This window comes from Gopherus evgoodei, chromosome 1 (assembly GCF_007399415.2).
Source record: "Gopherus evgoodei ecotype Sinaloan lineage chromosome 1, rGopEvg1_v1.p, whole genome shotgun sequence".
NCBI lineage: Eukaryota > Metazoa > Chordata > Testudines > Testudinidae > Gopherus > Gopherus evgoodei.
In genome coordinates this window covers 312,941,023-312,964,789 of record NC_044322.1, presented here as the reverse complement: position 1 = coordinate 312,964,789, position 23,767 = coordinate 312,941,023, and the positions used below count along the sequence as shown (strand labels likewise).

The 23,767-nt window shown below is 42.2% G+C and overlaps 1 protein-coding gene across 35 annotated transcripts in view; it reads left to right on the top strand.

The window, feature by feature from the left end:
* NRCAM (neuronal cell adhesion molecule) overlaps positions 1 to 23,767 on the top strand; it is a 356,777-nt gene that overhangs the window by 283,777 nt on the left and 49,233 nt on the right. For 31 of the 35 annotated variants that reach the window (XR_003998518.1, XR_003998516.1, XR_003998517.1 and 28 more), the window contains 10 exons: positions 236 to 402; positions 497 to 644; positions 3,530 to 3,654; positions 4,918 to 4,947; positions 6,879 to 6,980; positions 9,476 to 9,673; positions 9,787 to 9,857; positions 10,815 to 11,040; positions 11,358 to 11,473; positions 23,296 to 23,500. Coding sequence is in view for 32 of the 35 variants with exons in the window: in XM_030548968.1 (XP_030404828.1) it covers positions 236 to 402; positions 497 to 644; positions 3,530 to 3,654; positions 4,918 to 4,947; positions 6,879 to 6,980; positions 9,476 to 9,673; positions 9,787 to 9,857; positions 10,815 to 11,040; positions 11,358 to 11,473; positions 23,296 to 23,500 (1,388 nt within the window). In the remaining 3 variants the exon portion in view is untranslated. The remainder of the gene's footprint in view (positions 1 to 235; positions 403 to 496; positions 645 to 3,529; positions 3,655 to 4,917; positions 4,948 to 6,878; positions 6,981 to 9,475; positions 9,674 to 9,786; positions 9,858 to 10,814; positions 11,041 to 11,357; positions 11,474 to 23,295; positions 23,501 to 23,767) is intronic. The other 4 variants (XM_030548993.1, XM_030548991.1, XM_030548990.1 and 1 more) reach the window with 1 other exon arrangement.

Genomic DNA, 23,767 nt, shown 5'->3' with positions numbered 1-23,767 from the left:
ATAAAGTAGGGCACTCTTTTATTTAACATGCACTGATTACAATATTGATACATTAAATTATTTATGTAATTTAACATTTAATTAAATTACTGATAGATTCCCTTTTAAATTTCACTACATGGATTTGCTTGACATCTATATTTTCTTATGCAATACTCTAAAATTTGCTTTTCTCACATTAGATATGATTGAATTAGTGCATGATATTGGATAATGATACAATTTTTATATAAAGGTTTAAGGGAGTAAAAGGGAGCATCCTGCGCGGAGATCTTTATGTTTTCCATGACAATGGAACTCTGGAAATTCCTGTGGCACAAAAGGATAGTACTGGCACATATACCTGTGTAGCAAGGAATAAATTAGGAAAGGTACAAAATGAGGTCCATTTAGAAGTCAAAGGTAAGAAACCAATCATCGTTGTAAACCATTTTAATCACAGTTTAACCCAGAATTTCAAACAATTTAAATGTCTAATAGCAACTCTAAATTTCAGATCCAACAATGATTATTAAACAGCCTGAATACAAAATCATTCAAAGGGGTGGCCAGGTTTCCTTTGAGTGTACTATAAAGCACGATCCTACCTTAATACCGACTATTACGTGGGTGAAGGACAATGGTGAACTGCCAGATGATGAAAGGTACAGATAAATTATTTATTTTGTTTTTTGTAGTTGTATTTTTAAATTCATTGTTGTTCATGTTTCTCCTGTTCATCTGAAATGTGCAAGGCCACATATGTTGAGTAACTCTTCCACAAAAAGACTAATCAATAACAACATCAGACCCATGTTTGTCTTTGCCTAAAAGCCCATCCTTGTACAGTGGCAAAGTGAAGGCAGCAATTAGGAATGCAAAAGCAACATTTAACCAATGGAAAAAATGGAAAATAGCAATCAAAATAAATTAGAGGTTTGAATAATAGAAATTTGATGAGGGAAGCTAAAGACATCAGGGAAAAAACTCTGGTTGGTGCTAAGAACAATAAGAAAGAGGTTTTAAAAGTATATTAGAAGCAAAAGAATTCATAGCAATGGTATATGCCCATTAATAGAGATGGTAAAATTTTTTGTGATGCAAGCAAGGCAGAAATGGTCAATAAATATTTCTGATTCTGTATCTGAAAAGAAGCAGAATGAGTATCACATCAAGATGATGAAGTAATTTCTAGTCCATTAATAACTAAGGATGTCATTAAGCAACATCTGCTAGAAACAAACATTTTAAACTGAATAGAAAAGTTGCACCCAGGAATCTTGTAAGTGCTGTGTGAGGAGATCTCTGGCCTGCTGATATTCATTTTAGTAAATCTTGAAATACAAGGGAAATTTCAGAAGACTGGAAGAGTGCTAATATTGTGCTAATATTCAAAACGAGCAGGGGAGTGATGAGCAGGAGCAGGGAAGTGATTTGACTTCTGTATATGGGTTGGTGAGACTAGTCCTGGAATATTGTATACAGTTCTGGTGTCTGCATTTTAATAAGTACATTGAAAAATTGGAATGGGTGCAGAAAAGAGCCACAAAAAACATTTGAGGGCATGAGAAAATGGCTCATAGTGTGTGATTGGGAACTGAATCTGTTTAGGTTTTCAAAAATAAGATTGAGCGATCCTTTGATTACAATGTATAAGTACTTTAACAGGTTCTATAAGTACTTTAAAAAATACCTGGTATTATAAAGCTCTTTAATCTAGAAGAAAAAGGAATCCCAAGAACCAATGGCTGGAAGCTGATGCCCAACAAATTCCAATTACAAATAAGGCACAATTTTTTAACAGTGGAAGTGATTATCTGGTGGAACGAACTACCTAGGGAAATGAAGGATTCTCCTCTTGGTGGCTTCCATTGAAGATTGGATGCCTTACTAGAATATGTGCTTTGGCCAAACACAAGTTATGTTTTAGTAAAACAAAGGTTATTGGGTTCAATACAGAGGTAATTGGATAAAATGTAAAGGGCTGGGGTATACAGAAGGTTATATTAAGTGAAGTTATGGTCCCTTCTGCCTGAAATTCTAAATCACCACAGAGAGTAATTTTTCTGTTCTTGATCCAGAAAACACTAGAGCTTTGTAATCATGTGGCCAACTTTAGTAACTTGTATGAGAATGGTGGACTTTTCTGTTGAGGGCTTCCTAGGCTAAAATTCTACATTTAACTGCAAGATAACAGTTAAATCATACTGGCAGATGGGTGAGTGAAGGAGCTTGGGAGCTAGGAGAGAGGAGGTCCTGTAGGGAAGCCCTAGCAACAGTCAAGCTTGGGTAGGGTTCTTAGGCTGAAGTTTATATTATGCTAATGTTAACCTGCCAATACAGACAAATTCCACAAAGTAAGTTCTTTGTTCCAAAAGTCAAAAGCATATCTTTGTATGGATTTGGTTGCGGTGGGGTCTGCCTATTAATGTTTGTAGCAGATTCTGTCAATGTTTACCTTACATTCATGACCATGCATGGGTGAATCATTTCTAGGATCCCAAACGTGATTTTGGGCAGAAACATTGAAAGGTTTTATTTTAGAAGTTAAGGCAAATAGTATAAGCAGCAAAGAATCCTGTGGCACCTTATAGACTAACAGACGTTTTGGAGCATGAGCTTTCGTGGGTGAATATCCACTTCTTCAGATGCATGTGGTGTCTTTGTTCAATCCTGAGCTGATGGTGTCAAATTTGCAGATGTGAATGGCTTGCCAACTACAGAACCAGTTTCTCCTCTCTTGGTTTTCACACCTCAACTGCTAGAGCAGGGCCTCATCCTCCCTGATTGAACTGACCTTGTTATCTCTAGCTTGCTTGCTAGCATATATATACCTGCCCCTGGATATTTCCGCCACATGCATCTGAAGAAGTGGGTATTCACCCACGAAAGCTCATGCTCCAAAACGTCTGTTAGTCTATAAGGTGCCACAGGATTCTTTGCTGCTTTTACAGATCCAGACTAACACGGCTACCCCTCTGATACTTGGCAAATAGTATATGCAACTATTCCTCAATTAGGCACATTACACAAGTACATGTAAGACTTTGCAATTCACTTTCTGTGAACTTTTACTCCAGTAAAACTGGATCAAACAAGTGTTTGAAGAAAGCAGCTACAAAAGATTAGCAAACTCAGAATAAGTGAGTTCATTATAAATCTGATCAGATGTTCACAGCTCTAGTTGTGTGTTGGTGATGTGTCCTGTCTTGTCTTTTGGGGGACATCAGTATCTTATTGCAGTGACAGTTAGGATTGAAGGCTTCTGCCAGCTTCTGAGATGCAAAAGCAACACTGTTTAGTGCTACACATTTGCAAATCAGAGGTCCAAATCAACTGCTAAGAGAGGTGTCGTTCAGAAAAGAAAACACATTTTAATACTGATGTTACCTATTCGTAAAAATGTAGTTATCGTGCAAATATTGAAGATACATTAAGCCATGGAGATGTTGCTGGTACCCACAAAAATATTAAGCCATCATTAGGATTTGGTAATGTTTATACACAACTTTTTATAACAATGAAAATTCCATGATTGTATTATTTACAGGTTTATTATTCATAAAGATAGTTTGGCCATTATGAATGTAACTGATAAGGATGATGGAACCTATACATGTGTAGCAAATACTACCCTGGACAGCGTTTCTGCAAGTGCCGTATTCACTGTTGTTGGTAAGATTGTTTTTAAAATGTTGTAAGGGCAAAGCTGTGTTTGTGTTGTATAAATTGTTAAAGCAGTATTAGATTTGATATGATGGACGCTAATAGAGTTTGATAAAATAAAAACACCCCAATTCATATATACTCCTTGGGCATTCGGTTCAATTTTAAGATAAAAAATAAATGATATTCCATCTTACCTATATTGTCTGATATTTTTCAGTAGTGTATGAAGCAGAAGGTAAAATGTGAACAAGCAGTTCTGGTTTTTTGAACAGAAAGTAGTGTCTCCAATGGGACAAGGTCAATCTCATAGTAGGTGGGATTTTACCTATGTTGTACTTGAGCTGATGCAGTTGACCAATGACTCTGCAGAGTATTTCAGCACCAACACCAGTTGTCTTAAGCTTCTTGCCAGCTTCTGCAGTTGCATTCTGCTTCAAACAAGTTGAACAATATGCTTGTTTAACTTTCATTCTTGCTTCCAGGATTTTTGTTAGACTAGTTTTCTTTCAGTTTAGCTAGGCTTCCTGTAATTAAGAAATAGCTATGAAGTCTACCAGCCAGGAACTGATGGAGTGCAGTGTACTGTGGATATATCTCCAGCGCATTCTGCTGACTGGTGACACCAATTGTGGGGGGAATCAATATCCACATAAGGAGATCCTCCTGCTTACCAGCACTCTAGTTCAGCTCAGGATCGGTCCCCAGGAGTTAAAACTCTTCTAGTAGCTACTGACTCTGCTCACTGAGTGTTTGAGAAGGCACCCCTACTTCCTTTATTTCTCTAACCATCTTTACTTCAGTCCAGTATCTATCATCTCCCACCTTGTAAGTATATTTTCAATATATAGTCTGTGTGATTCTTAGCTAGAGAAGCTAGCAGGAGTCTCAAACCAAAATCTACTGGTGCGCTAACATTCTACAGTGGTCTTAACAACTGTTCAAGGGTGAGATAAGCAAAATGCCAGTTTTAGTTGTTATTGACCTTGTCCATATGAAAAATAAGGGTAAAAACATTTGTCCAGTTTGTGTAAGAGTCTTTTACTGTATTTATTTTCTTGATTTAATTTTTCATGTGAAAAAACTTGGTTACTTTATCTTTCTTGCAAAAAGTAAAATATTATCAATGCATGATTTAAAATTGACCCTTTCTTGTAGCAAAAATAACTTTACTTTATTATCGCTAATAAATATAGTCGTTAACTATATGTAAAATCATGTTTCTTTGGCTACTAATTTTGATTAAATCCTTTATATTAATGTCCTTTTCAGCTGCTACCCCAACTCCAGCTATCATTTACGGTAAACTAATACAAAATCTGTCTGCATCATCTACCAAACATATTTCACACTTTTGCCTATTGCAAATTGTGTCATCTTTGTTTTTGTTTTTTCCGTTTCATGCCTTTTTACGAACTTTTTTTTTAAAGCAGAAGAGAATTCTGTGCATTCATACTATTTTCTTATTAGTTATTTGTTCAAACTGTTTCATTACTATAGTATTAGCCTTTAGAATTTTACACCAAGGCTATTTTAAATTATTTGGGAGTATACAATTTATAGAAAATGAAGTTTTTAAACAATTTTTAAAATTTGTTGTTTACAGTATTATTAAATTTATTTATACTAAGTACAGTAATGCAATATATTTTCTATAATAATCTGTAATACAGAACAAATACTGGAAAAACAAAGTTCAACAGTGTCCTGAAGGCCCACATCAGAAACAAGTACAGGTCTGATCTTGCATCATTTAAATTAGAGGGAGTTTTGCTGTTGACTTCATTGAGAGAAGCATCAAGGCCTTTAATTCTAGCTTCCACAGTGCAGAAGCATAAGCTAAACGAACCCTGAAAATCTAATTGCAGGAGTTTATATGGCCCTAGATAGGTATTTGCGAAGTCAAAAGGCATCCTGTTTTCTCTGTGGAAAGGGGTCCTTAAAAGCGGCCAAAGAATTAATCTCATAAGTGCCTTGATTTTATTCCACACTGGAAATGAAATCAGACTTTATTACCAAGGTTCTTTTCTGCTTCTCATTAACATTTTACATGAATTTTAAAGTTTTGGCATAAGAGTGCCTAGATTTTAATCTTTTACAATAGCCTGAATAAGGCATTTAGTTTACTATCATATTCTTTGAATTTGCGTTGCAAGGCAAAATATGGTACTATGGACCTGATACTGCAAACACTTAAAAATGTGAGTAACTTTATTCACTTTAATAAGTCCCATTGACCTCAATGGAACTATTCCAGTCTTTCATTCCAAATGATTATTAATATAATGAATGATTTTCAGCAATTTTGGATGAACAATTTCATAGTTATGCATTCAGAGTATTGTATATTAACAGTTTAGTTCAGGGTTTCTCAAACAGGGGTTGCCACTTGTGTAGGGAAAGCCCCTCGCGGACCGGGCCGGTGTGTTTACCTGCCCCGTCCGTAGGTCCGGCCAATCGCAGCTCCCACTGGCCGTGGATCTCTGCTCTGGGCCAATGAGAGCTACTGGAAGCAGCGGCCAGTAAGTCCCTCAGCCCACGCTGCTTCCAGCAGCTCCCATTGGCCCAGAGCAGCAATTCGTGGCCAGTGGAAGCTGCGATCAGTTGGACCTGCGGATGGAGCAGGTAAACACACCGGCCTGGCCCGCAAGGGGCTTTCCCTGCACAAGTGGCAACCCCTGTTTGAGAAACCCTTGTTTTGTTTATATTTTCAGGCTTCTTAAAATGTGTAAGTTAAAAGTAAAATGTCTTTGTTTTTCTTATTGCAGAGCATCTTTCTTAAATTGACGCATTAAATAGTTGTAGTAATTCTGAAACAGTTTCTTTTTAATATCTGCGCTTCTTTATTTTCCATGACCAAAGATTTTATTTCATATATAATAGCTAGCTACTCATATTCATTAATCATTAACTGAACATGATACTGAACCATGAATTTCATATTTCTTTGCTTTTCATTACAGTAGCTTTTATATTGCAAAACAATTGGGCATAGCGTTTCCATCAGTAGTATTTGCTTGTTACAAATGTATTTAGAAAGTTCCCAGCAACATCAGTTCTTATCCATTCCATTACAATTGCATGCAAATGGCCACCAAATCATCTGCATAATGAAAGTAGATCTCTTTATTGTTGTGCTTTTGGAAAAGTTTTGTTGAAATGTGAGAATTGTTGCCAGGAAGAAACTGTTTAATCTGTTATATTTAGTTACTATGGATTTATTTGGTTTACAGATCGTCCAAATCCACCCTTTGATTTAGAATTAACAGATCAGCTGGAAAGAAGCATACAGCTGTCTTGGATACCAGGATATGACAATAACAGCCCCATTACAAGTATGTTTGGTTATATTTACTGGAACAAAAATTCATTGTTTTAATTTTTCAGATTCCAAAGAGTTTTGAAATATAACTTTGTGTAGTAAGCTTAGCAAATACATTCTTTCATTGTTACTATTATTTACCATAGATTCATAGATTCTTGGGTCAGAAGGGACCAGTGTGATCATCTAGTCCGACCCCCTGCACAAAGCAGGCCACAGAACCCTACCCATCCACTTCTATAACAAACCCCTAACCTATGCCTGAGTTATTGAAGTCTTCAAATTGTGGTTTGAAGACCTCAAGCTGCAGAGAATCCACCAGCAAGTGATCCATGCCCCACGCTGCAGGGGAAGGCGAAAAACCTCCAGGGCCTCTGCCAATCTGCCCCGGAGAAAAATTCCTTCCCGACCCCAAATATGGCGATCAGCTAAACCCTGAGCATGTGGGCAAGACTCACCAGCCAGCACTCAGAAAAGAATTCTCTGCAGTAACTCAGATCCCATCCCATCCAACATCCCATCACCAACCACTGGGCATACTTATCTGGCGATAATCAAAGATCAATTGCCAAAAAATAGGCTCTCCTATCATACCATCCCTTCCCTAAACTTATCAAGCTTAATCTTAAAGCCAGATATGTCTTTTGCCCCCACTACTCCCCTTCGAAGGCTGTTCCAGAACTTCACTCCTCTAATGGTTAGAAATCTTCGTCTAATTTCAAGTCTAAACTTCCTAGTGTCCAGTTTATACCCATTCATTCTTGTATCTACATTGGTACTAAGCTTAAATAATTCCTCTCCCTCTCTAATATTAATCCCTCTGATATATTTATAAAGAGCAAGAATATCCCCCCTCAGCCTTCTTTTGGATAGGCTAAACAAGCCAAGCTCTTTGAGTCTCCTTTCATAAGGCAGGTTTTCCATTCCTCGGATCATCCTAGTAGCCCATCTCTGAACCTGTTCCAGTTTGAATTCATCCTTCTTAAACATGGGAGACCAGAACTGCACACAGTATTCCAGGTGGGGTCTCACCAGCCCCTTATATAACGGTACTAACACCTCCTTATCTTTGCTGGAAATACCTCACCTGATGCATCCTAAAACCGCATTAGCTTTTTTAACGGCTATATCACATTGGCGGCTCATAGTCATCCTGTGATCTACCAATACCAGTATTAAAGTGGTACCCAAAGCATGTTGCATGCCATACAAACATACAGAAGGACACATTCTCTGCCCCGGAGAGTTCAGTCAAAAGCCCCTAATGCTGCAGTCACAACCAGTAGCACAGACACTTACATCCATGTGAAACCTCTTTTAAGGGCTCAGTCCTGCAAATACATACAGGAGTAAATTTTTAATCACATGTGTAGCCCCACTGAAATAAAGTTACTCCCATACATTTTTTGAAGGTATGTGCCCTTAAAATCTTAAACTAACCTGTATGACAGTTGAATTTGAAAGCTCATTGGCAGCAATATCTTTATGTGTTATTAGTCTTTGTTGACAGAAAGGCTTTAACTTTCTCAAAATTATAAACCAGATGGTGGTTCTGATCTTTTCAAAGCCAGACTTTTGACTGAAATAAACATCTTGTTTTGGGCCCCGGAAGCAGTTCATTCAGGCCTAGTGTTTTGGGTGTGCTATCCATTCCAATCTCTATTCCAGCAAACAGGAGCTTGCAGGTTTCCAGGCCAGGATCTGTTAGTGTCTCTCACTGGGGCCCTTCTGCACTGGCTCCCTCCCAAGACACTGTTGCTCCCCCATAAGTCCCACACAGTTTGCACTCAGATGTAACATCCAGCAGTCACAGCCTGTTCCACACATGGAGCCAGCGACGGCTCCCGACACCAGCACTCCAAGAGCGTACCTGGGGAGGCAAGCCACAGGGTGCACCCTGCCGTCCCTGCGAGGGCAGCAGGCAGGCTGCCTTCGGTGGCTTGCCTGCGGCAGCTTACCTACAGGAGGTCTGCCAGTCCTGCGGATTTGGCGGCAATTCCGTGGGACCGGCGGACCTACCACAGGCAAGCCGCTGAAGGCAGCCACCGCTTCCCAGTTGAGCCTGGCCACTTCCTCATTCAGGACCCTTCCCCGTACCTGGCCAGGAGGATAGGGATATGCAGTGAGGAGGGCTGACGGGAGTTATAATCCCTGCTTAGCAGATCTATCACACTACATATACAATTTCCAACGTTTTCTCTCAGTGCTTATTTCTGTGCTGAAACTTAATCTATTGTGTCTTTCTCTCAGTATGGTATTTCTAAGGCTCCTGTTGTGGCAGTATCCAAGCAGCTAAGACAGTTACAATAGAATTATGCTTACTTACAGTTAGAATGCCAAGGAATGCTCAGTTGTGTTCTCTAACTTATTTATTATAATTTCAAAAAATATTTAGTGTAGATTGGATTGCTGACTTATGATTATTTCATTCATAAATGACTGTGCTAGTCTCTGATACTTAGGAATGTTATAGTTCTGACGTATAAATGAACTCAATTTTTTTGATAGATTTTGTCATTGAATATGAAGATGGAATGCATGAACCAGGGGTATGGCATTACCAGACAGAAGTCCGTGGGACTCAGACAACTGTACAGTTAAAGCTGTCTCCATATGTTAACTATTCATTCCGTGTAATAGCTGTCAATGAGATTGGTAGAAGTCAGCCAAGTGAAGCATCTGAACAATACCTAACAAAAGCTGCAAGTAAATAAACACTACCATTTACCAGTAATCAATTTACTCTTTAGATGCCATTGAATTATTTAGAACTCAAAGAACAGTCGGGCCTTACTCAATTATAAATATTTGACTTTTAGAGCCAGATGAAAATCCTTCCGGTGTTCAAGGGATAGGATCAGAACCCGATAATTTGGTGATTATATGGGAGGTAAGTTTTTTAGCCTATCAATAACATTTTCTAGAAAATAAAAATATCAACTTTGAACAAATTAATAGATGTTATAGTTGGTGCTTATTTGAGACAAAATAAAAATCCATTAATTTGTCTGAACCTTTCCCCCTTCTTAAATGGGGGGGAAATGTAAATAAATACTCAAAGTGAGAAACATACTTTCAAAGGACTGTTTTCACCTTGGCTAATTAGTGGTTTCTCCATCTTCCTGACAAACTTTAATTTAGGATAACTTGAAGAGTTTTTCATGCATTAAGATTAAAATATATACATAGTATCTTAGATCAGTTAGCCTCATAATTTTAGAATGGATTCAGATTTAAATCCCAACTCTTCACTAAGCTTTATTATAAATTAAATTATCATTATGTCTTCCTACTTCAAGCTGTTTGTCGATGCATTGTGCTGATACTTATAGGGCAAGAATTCTGATTCTGTTTCTAAACACAGATTCCCAACTACCCATTACTGCAAAGTCAGCTTCCCATTACAGCTTTGAAAAGGTTCCAGCTCTCTGGGAAATACGATTTATAATAACTTCTGTTAGCTCTTTCGTAGTAGCTGTCTTCCATGACTGAAGAAAACTGACAAAAAGAATATATTTACATCAGTTTGCTTGCATGATTAAAACACTTAGTGATTAGGTTCTCTGCTTTTCAAAATGTTCCAGGTGATACACAAATGCATTATTTCATTTTGATGCCAGTGTAACTGAAATTACACCAGCATAAAAACGAAACAGCATAATACAGAAGTTTCAATAGCATTACACTGGTATAAAACTCGGGGAACCACCTGGTGAATCAGGCTCATTTTTACACCTTGGTTCTTCTTTAGAAGCCTATGATTTTGTTATGATCCTGGATTGCTCTTCTTTAAAGATGCTATAAAATAATTTTAATGCATTCATTTCTTCTTTTTCTTTCATTTTAGCCTTTAAAAGGTTTTCAGTCCAATGGACCAGGTCTTCAATACAAAGTCAGTTGGCGTCAGAAAGATGTTGGTGATGAGTGGACTTCTGTTATAGTTGCAAATGTTTCAAAATATATTGTATCTGGTACACCAATCTTTGTTCCATATGAGATAAAAGTACAGGCTTTAAATGACTTAGGATATGCACCAGAACCTGCAGAGGTGATTGGACATTCAGGAGAAGACTGTAAGTTTCTCAGACTGATTGATTTGTACTGATTAAAAATATCCAAATACAAAGTCACAGAGGGATTAAAAAAAAGATATTGAAAATTTGTGGGAGGGAATTTGTCTCTCATGTAATAAATGAAAATTGTAAACTTCAAATCTTTGGAGGATAGTCAGAGGCTTCATAAACCTTAGCGGTATGAATATTGAGGCCCACTTCAACAAACAGTTGTTAAATGAGCCAACAGTGTGACCCATTCCTTTATGAGTGTGTATTATCTGTTCATATAGTCTCTGATTATAATCTGGGATTCATTGCATCTCTCTCCCACACAGTACCAATGGTTGCTCCAGGCAGTGTGCAAGTGCACATTGTTAACAGCACATTAGCCAAGGTGCACTGGGACCCCGTTCCACTAAAAACTGTCCGAGGACACCTTCAAGGATACAGGGTAAGTAACAGTAGAAGCTTTTATATCCTCATCTATCAAAATAAAATTCTCTTAATGTGTATATGTGTTTGGCAGGAGGTAACTGCAATTTAAAATGAGTATTCTAGGTTTTTTTATTATACCGCAATTTTGGTTGATAATTTGTTTACATAATATACTTAAGGCAAATATGTAAGGCAATTAACTTATTCCTGAATAGAATTTTGGTTAAAAATAATTATCACTGTGCAAACTCAATATAGTCCATATTACAAGGATTAAAATCTGATTATCTAAGCATAGGGCCCATCTCCACCTGGTTACCTACTTTAATGCCAATCCGCTTCCAGGTTTTCATGGACAGGTCTGGGTTCTTTTGGATCCCGCCACCCACTCAGCAGAGTGAATCTTCTTTCTTTTTGTCATATGAAATTATTTGGCAGTGCCTCCACCCTCTCGCTCCTTCCTGGCAGGGCAGCTTAGGCGGAAAATTCTAACTACAGAGTAATCCCCCCTTTCTTGCCAGATAGTTGGAGACATTCAAGAAATAACACAAACACATAAAAATATATTCAACACAATAATTATATTAAACAGGAGACAAATACAACATAACAGGGTGAAATACTATTTTTAGGGTCACCGGTGCCCACACTGAAACTACCCGTGACTTGATGTAGCAAATGTAAAATTAGAGTCCCGTTGGTACGCGTACTTTGCTGGGGCCCTTGACCTATAACCACAAAATTCTTCTCTGCAGTGGTTTAGTCATGTGGCTGACTGGGTTCAGTACAGCCCAAAGGACTCTCAAGTGGGAGGAGGTGGTAAATCCCTCCACAAGTGTAATATGCAGCAGGTTATAAAATCCTCAAACCCTTACTCCCTGGCTTGTGGACACAGTTCAGGGAGTAGGGGGTCCCCAAAACAAATTCCCTAACTAACTAAAAGACAGTGCACTCACAAACTCCATGAATGATCCTCAGGTTTGAAGATGACGCTGGACTCCTCAGTCACTGCGGAGGGGTTGCTGTCTGCTGGCTGGGATCCTCCTCAGGCAGGAATCAGACTGCGTCGGTCCCAGGATTTCTCCTCACCAGAAAGGGGTGCAAGGCTCAAGGTGTAGGTTATACAACTACCCTAACGTCCAAACTGTAGCCTCCTAGTCACACACTCATCAGGCAGCAGCCCTGGACTAGCAGAGCTGACTAAGGAGCTGGAGGGCGAACTCAGCATGGCTGGGGAAATTTTCCAGCAAATACTACAGATTGGAATCATCAGTGGAGAAGGAAAAACACAGCTGAGGGATCTGCTGTCATGTCCCTAGAGGCCTGTTCTCAGGGGGAATCCTGCTTGCAGGCCTGGGTCTCACCAGCTCCCCACACAGCCAGTCCTGCCCTTTTCCTGGCTGGCTCCAGACTGATTCCAAAATGGCTTCTCCCTCGGAGGGCCTGTCAATCCCTGTTGGTTACTGGGCTGACTCTGAGTCTGCCTTGGCTCCCCCTCACTACCAGGAACAGTGTGCCTCTCCTGAGCTGCCAACAGACAGAGTCCCAGGAATCTATGCCATCTCCTTGGGGGTTACATAACGTTTCAGAGTGGTAGCCGTGTTAGTCTGTATCAGCAAAAACAACAAGGAGTCCTTGTGGCACTTTAGAGACTAACAAATTTATTTGGGCATAAGCTTTCATGGGCTAGAACCCACTTCATCAGATGCATGGAGTGGAAAATACAGGAGCAGATATAAATACATGAAGGGATGGGAGTTGCCTTACCAAGTGTGATATATGCCATCATGTGCCAGCAGTGCCTCTCTGCCATGTACTTTGGCCAAACCTGACAATCTCTATGCAAAAGAATAAATGGACACAAATCTGACATCAGGAATCATAACATTCAAAAACCAGTAGGAGAACACAACTCTGGTCACTCAATAACAGACCTAAAAGTGGCAATTCTTCAACAAAAAAACTTCAAAAATAGACTCGGAACATGAAACTGCAGAACTGGAATTAATTTGCAAACTGGACACCATCAGATTAGGCCTGAATAAAGACTGAGAGTGGTTGGGTCATTACAAAACCTAAACCTAATTTCCCCAATACTAATTTCCCCCTACTGTTACTTACACCTTCTCGTCAACTGTCTGAAACAGGCCACTCTCATTACCAGTTGAAAAGTTATTTTTCTTCCCTTGTATCCTGTTGTTGTTTGCATTGTCTCATTAGACTGACCTCACACTTACATAAGCCAGTCCCACTTATGACTGATTAGCTATGTCTCAGCTGCGGCTCAGTAAAGGGGGAGTGGGGCAGAGGGGCTCCTGTGATAGTAGGCCTTGGAGGAGGGTGATGGTATGGAGGAGAACTGAAGGGGATCTGTGGGGAGCAGGGAAACTTCAGGTAGAGAGGCACCAGGTTGCAGAAGAACACCAGGATGGATCTTACATCTAGTTGGCACTCTCGAAAGAGCGGGAAAAGCCTGAGCAAAGTCCAGGAGGATTGAAGAGTGTTAGCTAGCAAGGATAGACCCTGAGAGGAAGGGCTGTCACCAGCTAAAGACTGGGTCAGAAGACACTCTGGTTTGTACGTGAGTTTTGTTTGTTTTTTTGACTTACGCACTGCAGAAGGGATCGGACTATTATCTGACTCAGTGGGAGGGTTAAGGCACGTTGAAGACCCAGGATAGAAAACTGAAGCAGGGTGCCTCTAGGAGCGTGCCATAAGGGATATTCTCAAAGGCTGCATTCTGAAACAATCTGGAAGAAAATACAAAATCATTACTGGTAAGATTTGCAGATGGCACAAAATAAATGGAGTGGCAGTCAGGAGTAAAACTTTTGGATAACACTGCATTGCATGGTAATACTTCCCAATAGGCCTAGTCCAACTCCCTCTGAAATCAGTGGAAAGCCTCACGTTGACTTCAGTGGGGGTTGGAGCAGGCCCAATCTGAATAACTACTTCACAAAGACAGTGCACTTCAAATGTCATAGTTATTTCTGTGGTTTACAGAGCAGTCAGTTACCTTTCGTGAGACAACAGCAAAGTCCTAAAGCCAAATTCAGGCCTTTCTGGAAAACAGAATGACTTTTATATTAGGATTACTGCATGTATTTACTGGAGCTGATTTCAAACCTTTTGGTAATTGGATGTGCAGCATCACATTAGGAATGAGTACACGGCTCAACGGAGAAGGTGTGCCCAGGTGAGAACCAGCCAGGGAATAGAAAGTCATGCAGGTAGCTGCAGCATGAAGCCGGTTACACCCAGCTCACGCTTGCACATTTGCAAAATGGCAAGTAGATCAAGCCCCTGGTTAATACCATTGAGTGCAGTGAATCATTCTGATTAAATACAAACACACACATTGTTTTAAGTGGTGTTGCTCCCCTTCTCCCTATTACTTTAATTCATTTTCCTGGCTGAACTATGTAAATAATATAACATATTCTCTTTGAACTTCACAGTCCCCTACCAAATCACCTTTTCTTCACTGATCAGAGCTCTGGCACCTTGTATTGCAGAGCCAGCACTGGTATGAAGTAGTGATCCTGTCAGTTTCCAGATGAATAGACCACCTATTTGATCTGTTCTTAGTAAGGTGGTTTTGCATCACCTGGTAGGATGTCCTCCAAGTTCATTTCAGTCAGAGATAATTTTCAGCCTGACTGCTGACATTCCCATACTAAAGTGCTTTCAGAAAAGTTTGTTACTTCAACATTTCTGAAAATTAACATGTCATGACTCAGCCCTGGTTTAATGTTGATTCTACTACTACCAGGAGTTCAAGCTAAACTGGTCAGAAGAGTGAAACACTGAACTTGTGTGAAAGGCTCATGTGAACCAAAATATTAGTATATCCTTGTTCGGGGTTTTCTTCTTCTTTTTACTCTAAGTATTTTTATTTCATATCTTCCTCATAGCAGATTTTATAACATTTGTAACTCTCCTTTTCTTGACCCAGGGCTGGCGCTACCATTTAGGCAGCCTAGACAATCGCCTAGGGTGCCAGGATTATGCGGGGGGCAGCATTTTGCCTGGCGGGGGGGGCGGCAGGCAGCTCCAGTGGACCTGCCACAGTCGTGCCTGTGGAGGGTCTGCTGATCCGTGGCTCCGGTGGAGCTGCCGCAGGCACGACTGTGGCAGCTCCACTGGAGCCATGGACCAACGGACCCTCCGCAGGAATGAGTGCGGCAGCTCCATCGGAGCCGCGGGATCAGCACGGGGGGCAGCGAAATGGCCGTGCGCCTAGGGTGCGAGAAACCCTAGCTGCGGTCCTCTCTTGACCAATCTTTTTAGCTCACATTTGCCACATACTCTACATGCCATTGCTCTCATTTCTTTCCTTTTCTGTTACCTAATAAACTGTGGATTTGTAAAAATGCTGCCAAGCTGTTCAGAACAGATGCAAAATCCAAACTGATTACAAACTCGTCATAGGCTAAACACTCATTGATATACTCGTTCTGATCATAATACTTTTGAAGGAATATTACAGAACAGAAGACGTTTCAAGGTGTTTCAGGAAATGCTGTTGTATGAATCTGGTCAACCAGGGTGCGGTTTGTTGTTTTCCTACCTCAAATTCTGCCAACTGTGTCTCTTCAAAACTGAAGGGCATAAAGAGATATCCTTTCTATTGAAAACCAATAGAACCAATCTCTTTCCTTCAGAAAGAAGCCTCTTGCTTTGTAGACACAAGACAATCTTTTTATATTGTAAGTCTTCCCACAGTACCTTATGCTAGAATAACAAACAATGTTATCACCTGCAAAGCAATAAAAACAAGTAGGTCCTGTTATTGCTATAATTGAAATCAATCCAACATTTGTAGTTGTTATAATTGAAACCAAGATCAAGCTACATGAGCTTGATAAACTCAAAATTCTGATAGCAATATATATAACCTGACCCTGACAGGATAGCATGACACTAGCACCTTTAAGTTGACCCTCTAAATAAACTAAAACTAAAACAATTTAGAAGTGACAATGACAAAAATAAGATTCTTAACCAAAGACACCTGATATTGCATAACAGATTTCTTTGTCTCAATGGGCTTTCCAGTACTAACAAAGTCCATCTTTTCATATTCTTAATGAGTAAAATCCTGGCTCCATTAAATTCAATGGGAATCTTGCCATTGATGTCACTGGAGCTAGGATTTTGCCCCATATATCTTACTCTAGTAACAGTGACCCTGCAAAATAAACGTTGATATATTTGAGGGTGATGTTCCTAGGAGTAACACAAAATTTTAAGGGGGCAAATTTTAGCGCTCGCTGGAGAATCGTTTTAAAGAGACTGAAAGGTAAAGTAAAAGGTGCCAAGGAGAATCTCAGTAATTATGTCAGAGAAGCTCATCTTCATTCTGGGAAAGTCTGAAGCCTCTAATCAAGAGAAGAGTGACACAGCACTAAAACAAACATATTCTGAGGGGGATTACACCATCACATTTGTTAAGTCTGAAAGAACACCATTAGACTAACTGAAATGTTTTGAGTAGTACTTAGCACACACCAAAGAGTGTGCGTTGCTAGAGACACCCCCCATACAGTGAAAATCTTGACCTTTTGCTGAGTAAATGAATAGAGGCGAATCTCCAGCTCTGTCAATCCAGTTCCTTTCATGAGCACCCATGTTAACACCTTTGACTCTTTGGGGCCATGTATTCCATCAAATAAACCCAACATGTCCCTACCAGCCATGTATGTTCTCTTGTGTCTGCCCCCCTACCCTCCATGAATGGACACTGCCTATTTCCCTTGCTGTCCACTCAAAGTTCTTTCACAGTTGACTGCTGGGGGAAGGGGGACATTTCTGACATCCACCTTCAAAATTTTAGAATGTTACATACGGCAAACAACTATTGTGCTGTCTTGAAACCTGACCTGGTGAGGTGCTGAGCAAATTCCGTCTCTTACCCTGTCCTTTTCTGGTGAATATGAACCCAGTTTTGAGTACCTCAGCCTCGATTCCTTCAAGCACTTCTCCTTTCTTATTCTTGTCATGTTTTTCCTGGGTGCTCATGAAAGGAAATAGATTGACAGAGCTGGTATTTGGGGGGTGTATGTGCCACTGTAGTAGAGCGGTGCCGGGGCTCAACCCTCCTTGCGGGCGGAGGGGAGCCACACCAGCTCACCGCGCGTCATCGAATTGGGGCCCGTCCCTTGCTGCGGGACAGAGTGAACCCACAACAGTTAGCAAGTGGCCCAGGCCCTTAGGCAGGGCGGGGCAACACACACAGTCTATGCTCAGGCCTTCCAGCAGGGGCTGAGCGACAAGGTAACAGTATATATGTATATAAGCCCAGGCCCTTGGGCAGGGCGGGGCAACACACACAGTCTAGGCTCAGGCCTCGTCAGCGGGGCTGAGCACAGGAGACCAGCATATAGCCTCCACAGGTCAGGGGAGGGGGAGTCTGCCACCCTTGAAAGGGTGGCAGGGGGAACGCAGGCCCTCCAACTCCACTGCGTTCCAGCCCGGGGCCTTAGTAGCGGTTAACACTGCTGACGGTCAGTGGGGAATCCTGACCGAAACACACTGCTATTGGCTCAGGCGAGCCTGCAGCCTGATTGGGGTCGGCTGCCCCCGGGCCACTTCCAACCTCCCCCTCACCAGGTACCTGCCCTCTGCCCGCATCGTCCAGGGGGTCCCAGACCATGGGTTCCTCAGGGTGTCCAGCGTTGGGAGGTCCAGTCCACTCGTCGGGGGTCGGGAGGTCCGGTCCACTCCTCAGGGTATCCGCCGTCGGGAGGTCCAGTCCACTCGTCGGGGTACCGAGCGTCGGGAGGTCCAGGCAGCTCCTCCACAGGCTGAGCGTCGGACCGCTCAGTCGGCTCCTCTGAGTACTGGCCCCAGGGGAGGTCAGGCCAGTACCCCTCCGGGTACCGGGCACGGGGTAGGCCGGGCCCAGCGGGAGCTTGGGCCCTAGCGTCTGCCTTCTCTGGCAGCCTCCTCCTAACTGAGCGCTGGGGCCGGGCTTTTGTACTTCCTGTCCCGCCCCTTGACTTCCGGGGGGCGGGGACAGGCGGTGGGGGCTCCGCCCATGGCCACGCCGTTTCTGGCCTGTTCTCCTCAGGAGCGTAGGGGAGTGGGACCCCCTCGCTACAGCCACCCTCACAGAAACTCCACTGCGGGACACAGCAACAACAGCTGTACAAGCTGCAGCACTCATTTTTGCAGCCCTTCCCCCTCGAAACAGCAAGACTACTCCAGGAAGAGGGACAAGTCTCATAAGAGGAAGCACTCGGTCTTGAGTGCCCTCCTTTGGCGCTGGCTAAGCAGACGTTTTGACTTGTTGGACTAGAGCACTGTTCCAGTTGTTCTTCCTCCCTTGTCATCCCCCCATTCCTTTGAGGACATGCTGGCCCATTTTTACAATGCCTGGGTCTTGATTACCTCCAACAGTGGGGTCCTAGACACTGTCAGATCGGGCCGTGCCATCCAGTTCTTCTCCAAGCCCACTTGCCATCCCCCTTCCCCATCCCTCTCATGTGACACTGCTCTTTGAGCAAGTCAGCTCTCTGCTAGCATTGGGAGCGGTGGAGGAGGTATTCTCCCTGCTTTGTCTCAGAACAACTGGTTCACTGCTCTAGACATTCAAGATGCTTACTTTCATGTGGCCATTCTGCTGAATCACAATAAGTTTCTTTACTTCATGGTAGGAGACTGACAGTTTCAGTACATAGTGCTCCCGTTTGGCCTCTCGTCTCCGCCTCCCCCTCCATCTTAACCAAATGCATGGCCATAGTCATGGAAGAAAATCCATATCTTCCCCTACCTCAGAGACTGGCTGCTGAAGGATGGCTCCAGAAAGGAGGTTCTTTCCCATATTGATACCATGCTATGTTTACTCAACCTCTTTGGACTCATTTTTAGCACCATGAAGTCAGCCTTGGCTCCTGCTCAGCAAACAGAGTTGATTGGGCCCTGCAAGATTCCACTAGGTTAAGGACATGTCTGCTGACCAACCACTTCAACAGATGTGTCTTGATCTGCACTCATAACTGTTTACAACAGTCGGCATGTGTCTGAGCCTGTTGGGCCAGGTGGTACAACTCACCAGTTGTGTGTTTGCCCTCTTCAGATGTGGCTCAGGATGGTTTACTGCCCTGCCCTGCATTCTCTGGATAGGTTGGTTCACCTTCCTTCATCATTCCTGGAGTCTCTGTGCTGGTGGGAGTCCCCACACATATGTGCAAGGCATCTTCTTCACTTAGCCCTCTCCGACCAAGTCACTGGCTACCAACACATCCCTTTGGGGTTGGGGGGAGCATCTGGACTTGTTGAGGGTGCAGCCTCTGGTTAGGACAGGGGTCTTGCTCCACATCAAAGTGCTGGAGCTTTGGGCCATCCACAATGTATGTCGTGCCTTCTGGGACCATATCAGCTGTTCAGCATTTCTCATACTCACCGATGATACCACCGCAATTTACTGTGTGAACAAACAAGGGGGAGCTCACTCCAGATCACTCTGCCTGGAGGTGATCAACCTGTGCCAGTTCTGCATTGAAGAAGAAATCACCCCAATAGCTGTCTACTTACCAGGGATCCAGAACCACCTCACAGATCATCTCCTCAGGTTTTTCTCCCCGAGCTACAAATGGTCCCTGAAGGCAGAGGCTCTTTGGATGGTTTTTGCAATGTGGGGCATCCCCACGATCAACCTCTTTGCAGTGAGGAAAAACAGGAAGTATCACCTATTCTGCTCTTGAAAGGGCTCAGCCTGGGCTCCCTCTCCAATGCTTTGCACTACAGCTGGCAGTCGACGCTGCTGTATTCATTCCCCAGGTCATTGCCAAGCTCAAGGTGGATAAAGTGAGGCTCATCCTGATCGCCTCATCATGGCTGAGACAGGGCTGATTTTGGGACCTCCTTACTCTGTCAGTTAAGTAACCCATGCCACTTCCTTTTCTTCCCGACCTCCTCACACAGGACTGCAGCTGCACCTTGCATCCTGCGATCAGCCTCTTGCACCTTATGGTGTGGCTGCTGCATGACTGAACAAGGAGGAAAAGTGTTGCTCGGAGGTTGTCTAACAGGTCCTACTTAACAGCAGGAAGCCTTCCACTAGAACAGTCTACTTGGTGAAGTGGAAGAGGTTTTCCATGTGGTCCTTGGCCTGTGGAGCCATCCAGCAGAGACTTCCATCCAGGACATATTGGAGTACCTGCTACACCTTCACAAATCTGGTTTAGCACTCAATTCTCTAAGAGTGCACTTGGCAGCAATATTGGCATTTCATCCACCTCTCCAAGGAAAATTGATTTTTTCCAATGCCATGGTGATGAGATTTTTGAAAGGATTTCTCCACCTATATCCTCCAGTACAAGAGCCAGTTGTAGGACCTGAACACAGTTTTAGCAGCTCTACTGGGGCCTCCATTCAAACCACTTGCTTCCTTTCCACTGACTTTCCTGTCTCAGAAAACAGCATTCTTGATGGCCATTACCTCTGCCAGGAGGGTGGGTGAGTTGCTGGCCCTAATGGCAGGGTCTCCTTACATACAGTTCTCCAATAATAAGGTTATGCTCTGTCCACATCCGAAGTTTGTGTGCCAGGTGGTCTCTCAGTTTCAACTGAACCAGGCGGTGTATTTGCCTATATTTTTCCCCAAGCTGCATTCCTCCCCTGAGGAGCAATGCCTCCATACATTAGATGTTAGATGCTGTCTAGCCTTTTATCTGACTAGGACCAAACAATTTCATGCTTTGCCTGACCTGTTTTGTATCATCTGTGGACTGCAGGAAGGGACAGGCAATCTCTTTGCAGACCATCTCTAGATGGATAATGTCTTGTATCAAGACTGCATATGAGATAGCATCAGCTACGCCTCCTCAACAGATATGGGCATGTTCAACGAGAGCACAGGCAATGTCGGTAGCATTACTCAGTAACATTTCCATATCGGACATTTATAGAGCGGCCTCAAGGGCATCCATACATACACTTACGGATCATTACACAATCACTGCTTCTTCCAGAGTGGACACTCATGTCAGAAGAGCGGTCGTGTGATCCTTACACAGATAGACTCTGAGCCCCACCTCCAGTGAGGTACTGTTCACTGGTCACCTAGTTGAAATACACATCTACATCTACTCGAAGAATAATAATAAGTGGTTACTTACTGTAATTGTGTTCTTTGAGATATGAGGCAGATGTATATTCCACAACCCACCCTCCGTCCCCTGTGCTTTAGAGTCTTCCTTGGATGTTCAGTGTGAAGAAACTGAGAGTAATTGAGGGAGTGCTGCCTGATATAGGGAAGGGATTGCGGACACAAAGCATGAGCACCGCCCCTTTACGGTTACTGGTAGGCAAAAGTCTCCAACTCTGGCACATGGGACGTGCACGCTCATTTGGAATACACGTCTCCATCACATCTCAAAGAACCACAGTTACAGTAAGTAGCCATTTCTTTATTGATTTCCCACACGTCTCTTGTTTATCGGATATGATCTTAAGAAAGTCTTGAGTAATAGCAAGACTTTTTGTTAAGGATAATTCAGTCTGTCTTTCTACTTTTTGCTCCCTTTTCCATCAACATTTATTGTTATATGTGATTGGAACCATTTGTAAACTTTTGTCAGTATTCCCACAGTTGGGTTCACAATAAAGGTATATTTGTCGGGTGAATTATTACAACTGGGGGCTACTTTCTGCCAGGTCTGCTGCCTTTCCATTGGCTGGACATGGGGGAATGGACTCACTGGTTAGTTGTTATACTTAGTATAATATTGATGCTGTTATTTAGGGTGCTACAGTCTGACTAATTGCCCATTTGGGATTCAGGAAGGAATTCTTTCCCATTGGACCAAAGTGGTAAGAGGGACTGGTCTGGTGGGTTTCTTTGCCTTCCTTGCAACATCATGGAAGTTATAGCATTAAGACTTAAAAAGGCTTAATGTTAGGAAAGTAAGACTGCTTAGCTTGCCACAAATTGTGGCTGGTGTCCAATGTGGATAAGGATAAAAGGGACCAGATCCCAGGGGTAAATGAGACCTGGGATTGTGGTGGGGGACCTTTCACCGATGGAAAAAGGGGAGACCGGAAGTCCTACCTTGGGAGCTTCTTACCCCTCCATGTTGGGGAGGTGGAGAGGATTCAAAAAGGAGCTGAGTCCTAGGGATGAGCTTAGTTATTAGTTCTGTGATGGGAGTTCTGAACACCACAGTGTTAAATGCTTAGTATGAGTGCAAGGGAGGCAGGGCACATAACCCGTCTCATCACTGTTAAATATAATGGCTGTCTGCTTAAAATTCATCCCAAGTGTCTGGTCATTCACTTTCATGTATCCATCCCTTATTAAAGAGGGTTAAGCATTCAGAAGCAAGAGAACATGAACTGATGTGAAAAAAGAACAGCCTCTGCAAGAGCTCAGGGGGAAAGTTCCTTCTTAAAAAAAATGTTTTATATGTAAAATGGACTGCAAGAGAAGCTTCATTAGTCATCCTCAGCCTGTCTCAGACTGAGACCCAGATCCTGCAGTGAGATGAAGGCAGGCAGACTCCTGCACCTGTGTATAGTTCATTGCAGGACTGGCTTGTAGGTCTCCTTTGATGATTTGCCTATCACTCCAGACTAGAAAAATCCTTTCTGTCCTTCACACACAAACATGTCTGCAAGATTCTGAAAGTCACAGTCTGATCTTTGGTCTGCTGCTGGGACAGTGCAACTATGCGCTGCCCCTTACATGGAGCTTGCTGAAAAGCCACTCTGTAGTCCTAAGTAACCACCTTTTAAAACATAATTAGGTATTCATGAAAAAATCATTGCTACCAGTTTGCAAAACTGGAACACCAAAATACTCACTACAGATTTTTTTTTTTTAATGCTTAGATTTACTACTGGAAAGTACAGAGTTTATCTAAAAGAAGGCGGCGGCATGTGGAGAAAAAGATTCTGACATTCAGTGGAAACAAGACACACGGAATGTTGCCAGGACTGGAGCCTTATAGTTCTTACAAGCTGAATGTTAGAGTTGTTAATGGTAAAGGGGAAGGACCAGCAAGCCCTGACAAATTATTTAAGACTCCTGAAGGAGGTATGAAATGAAGAAATTAAGGTATAAAACTAAGCTTAGTAATAAGTTCAAAAATAGCATGTTGTAAGATTGTTCTTAAATTTTAAACTTTCTTGGGTAGCTGAAAGAAATAAAATTGGGGATTTATATTAGACACAATATTAAACATTATGTTTTTATGTACAAAAGTGAAAGCAAATGTAAGGGTGATACAGAAGTTATGCCATAGTATTTTGTAAGACATTCTAGTGCCATATACTTAGCATTTACCATATATTCTTCTTACAA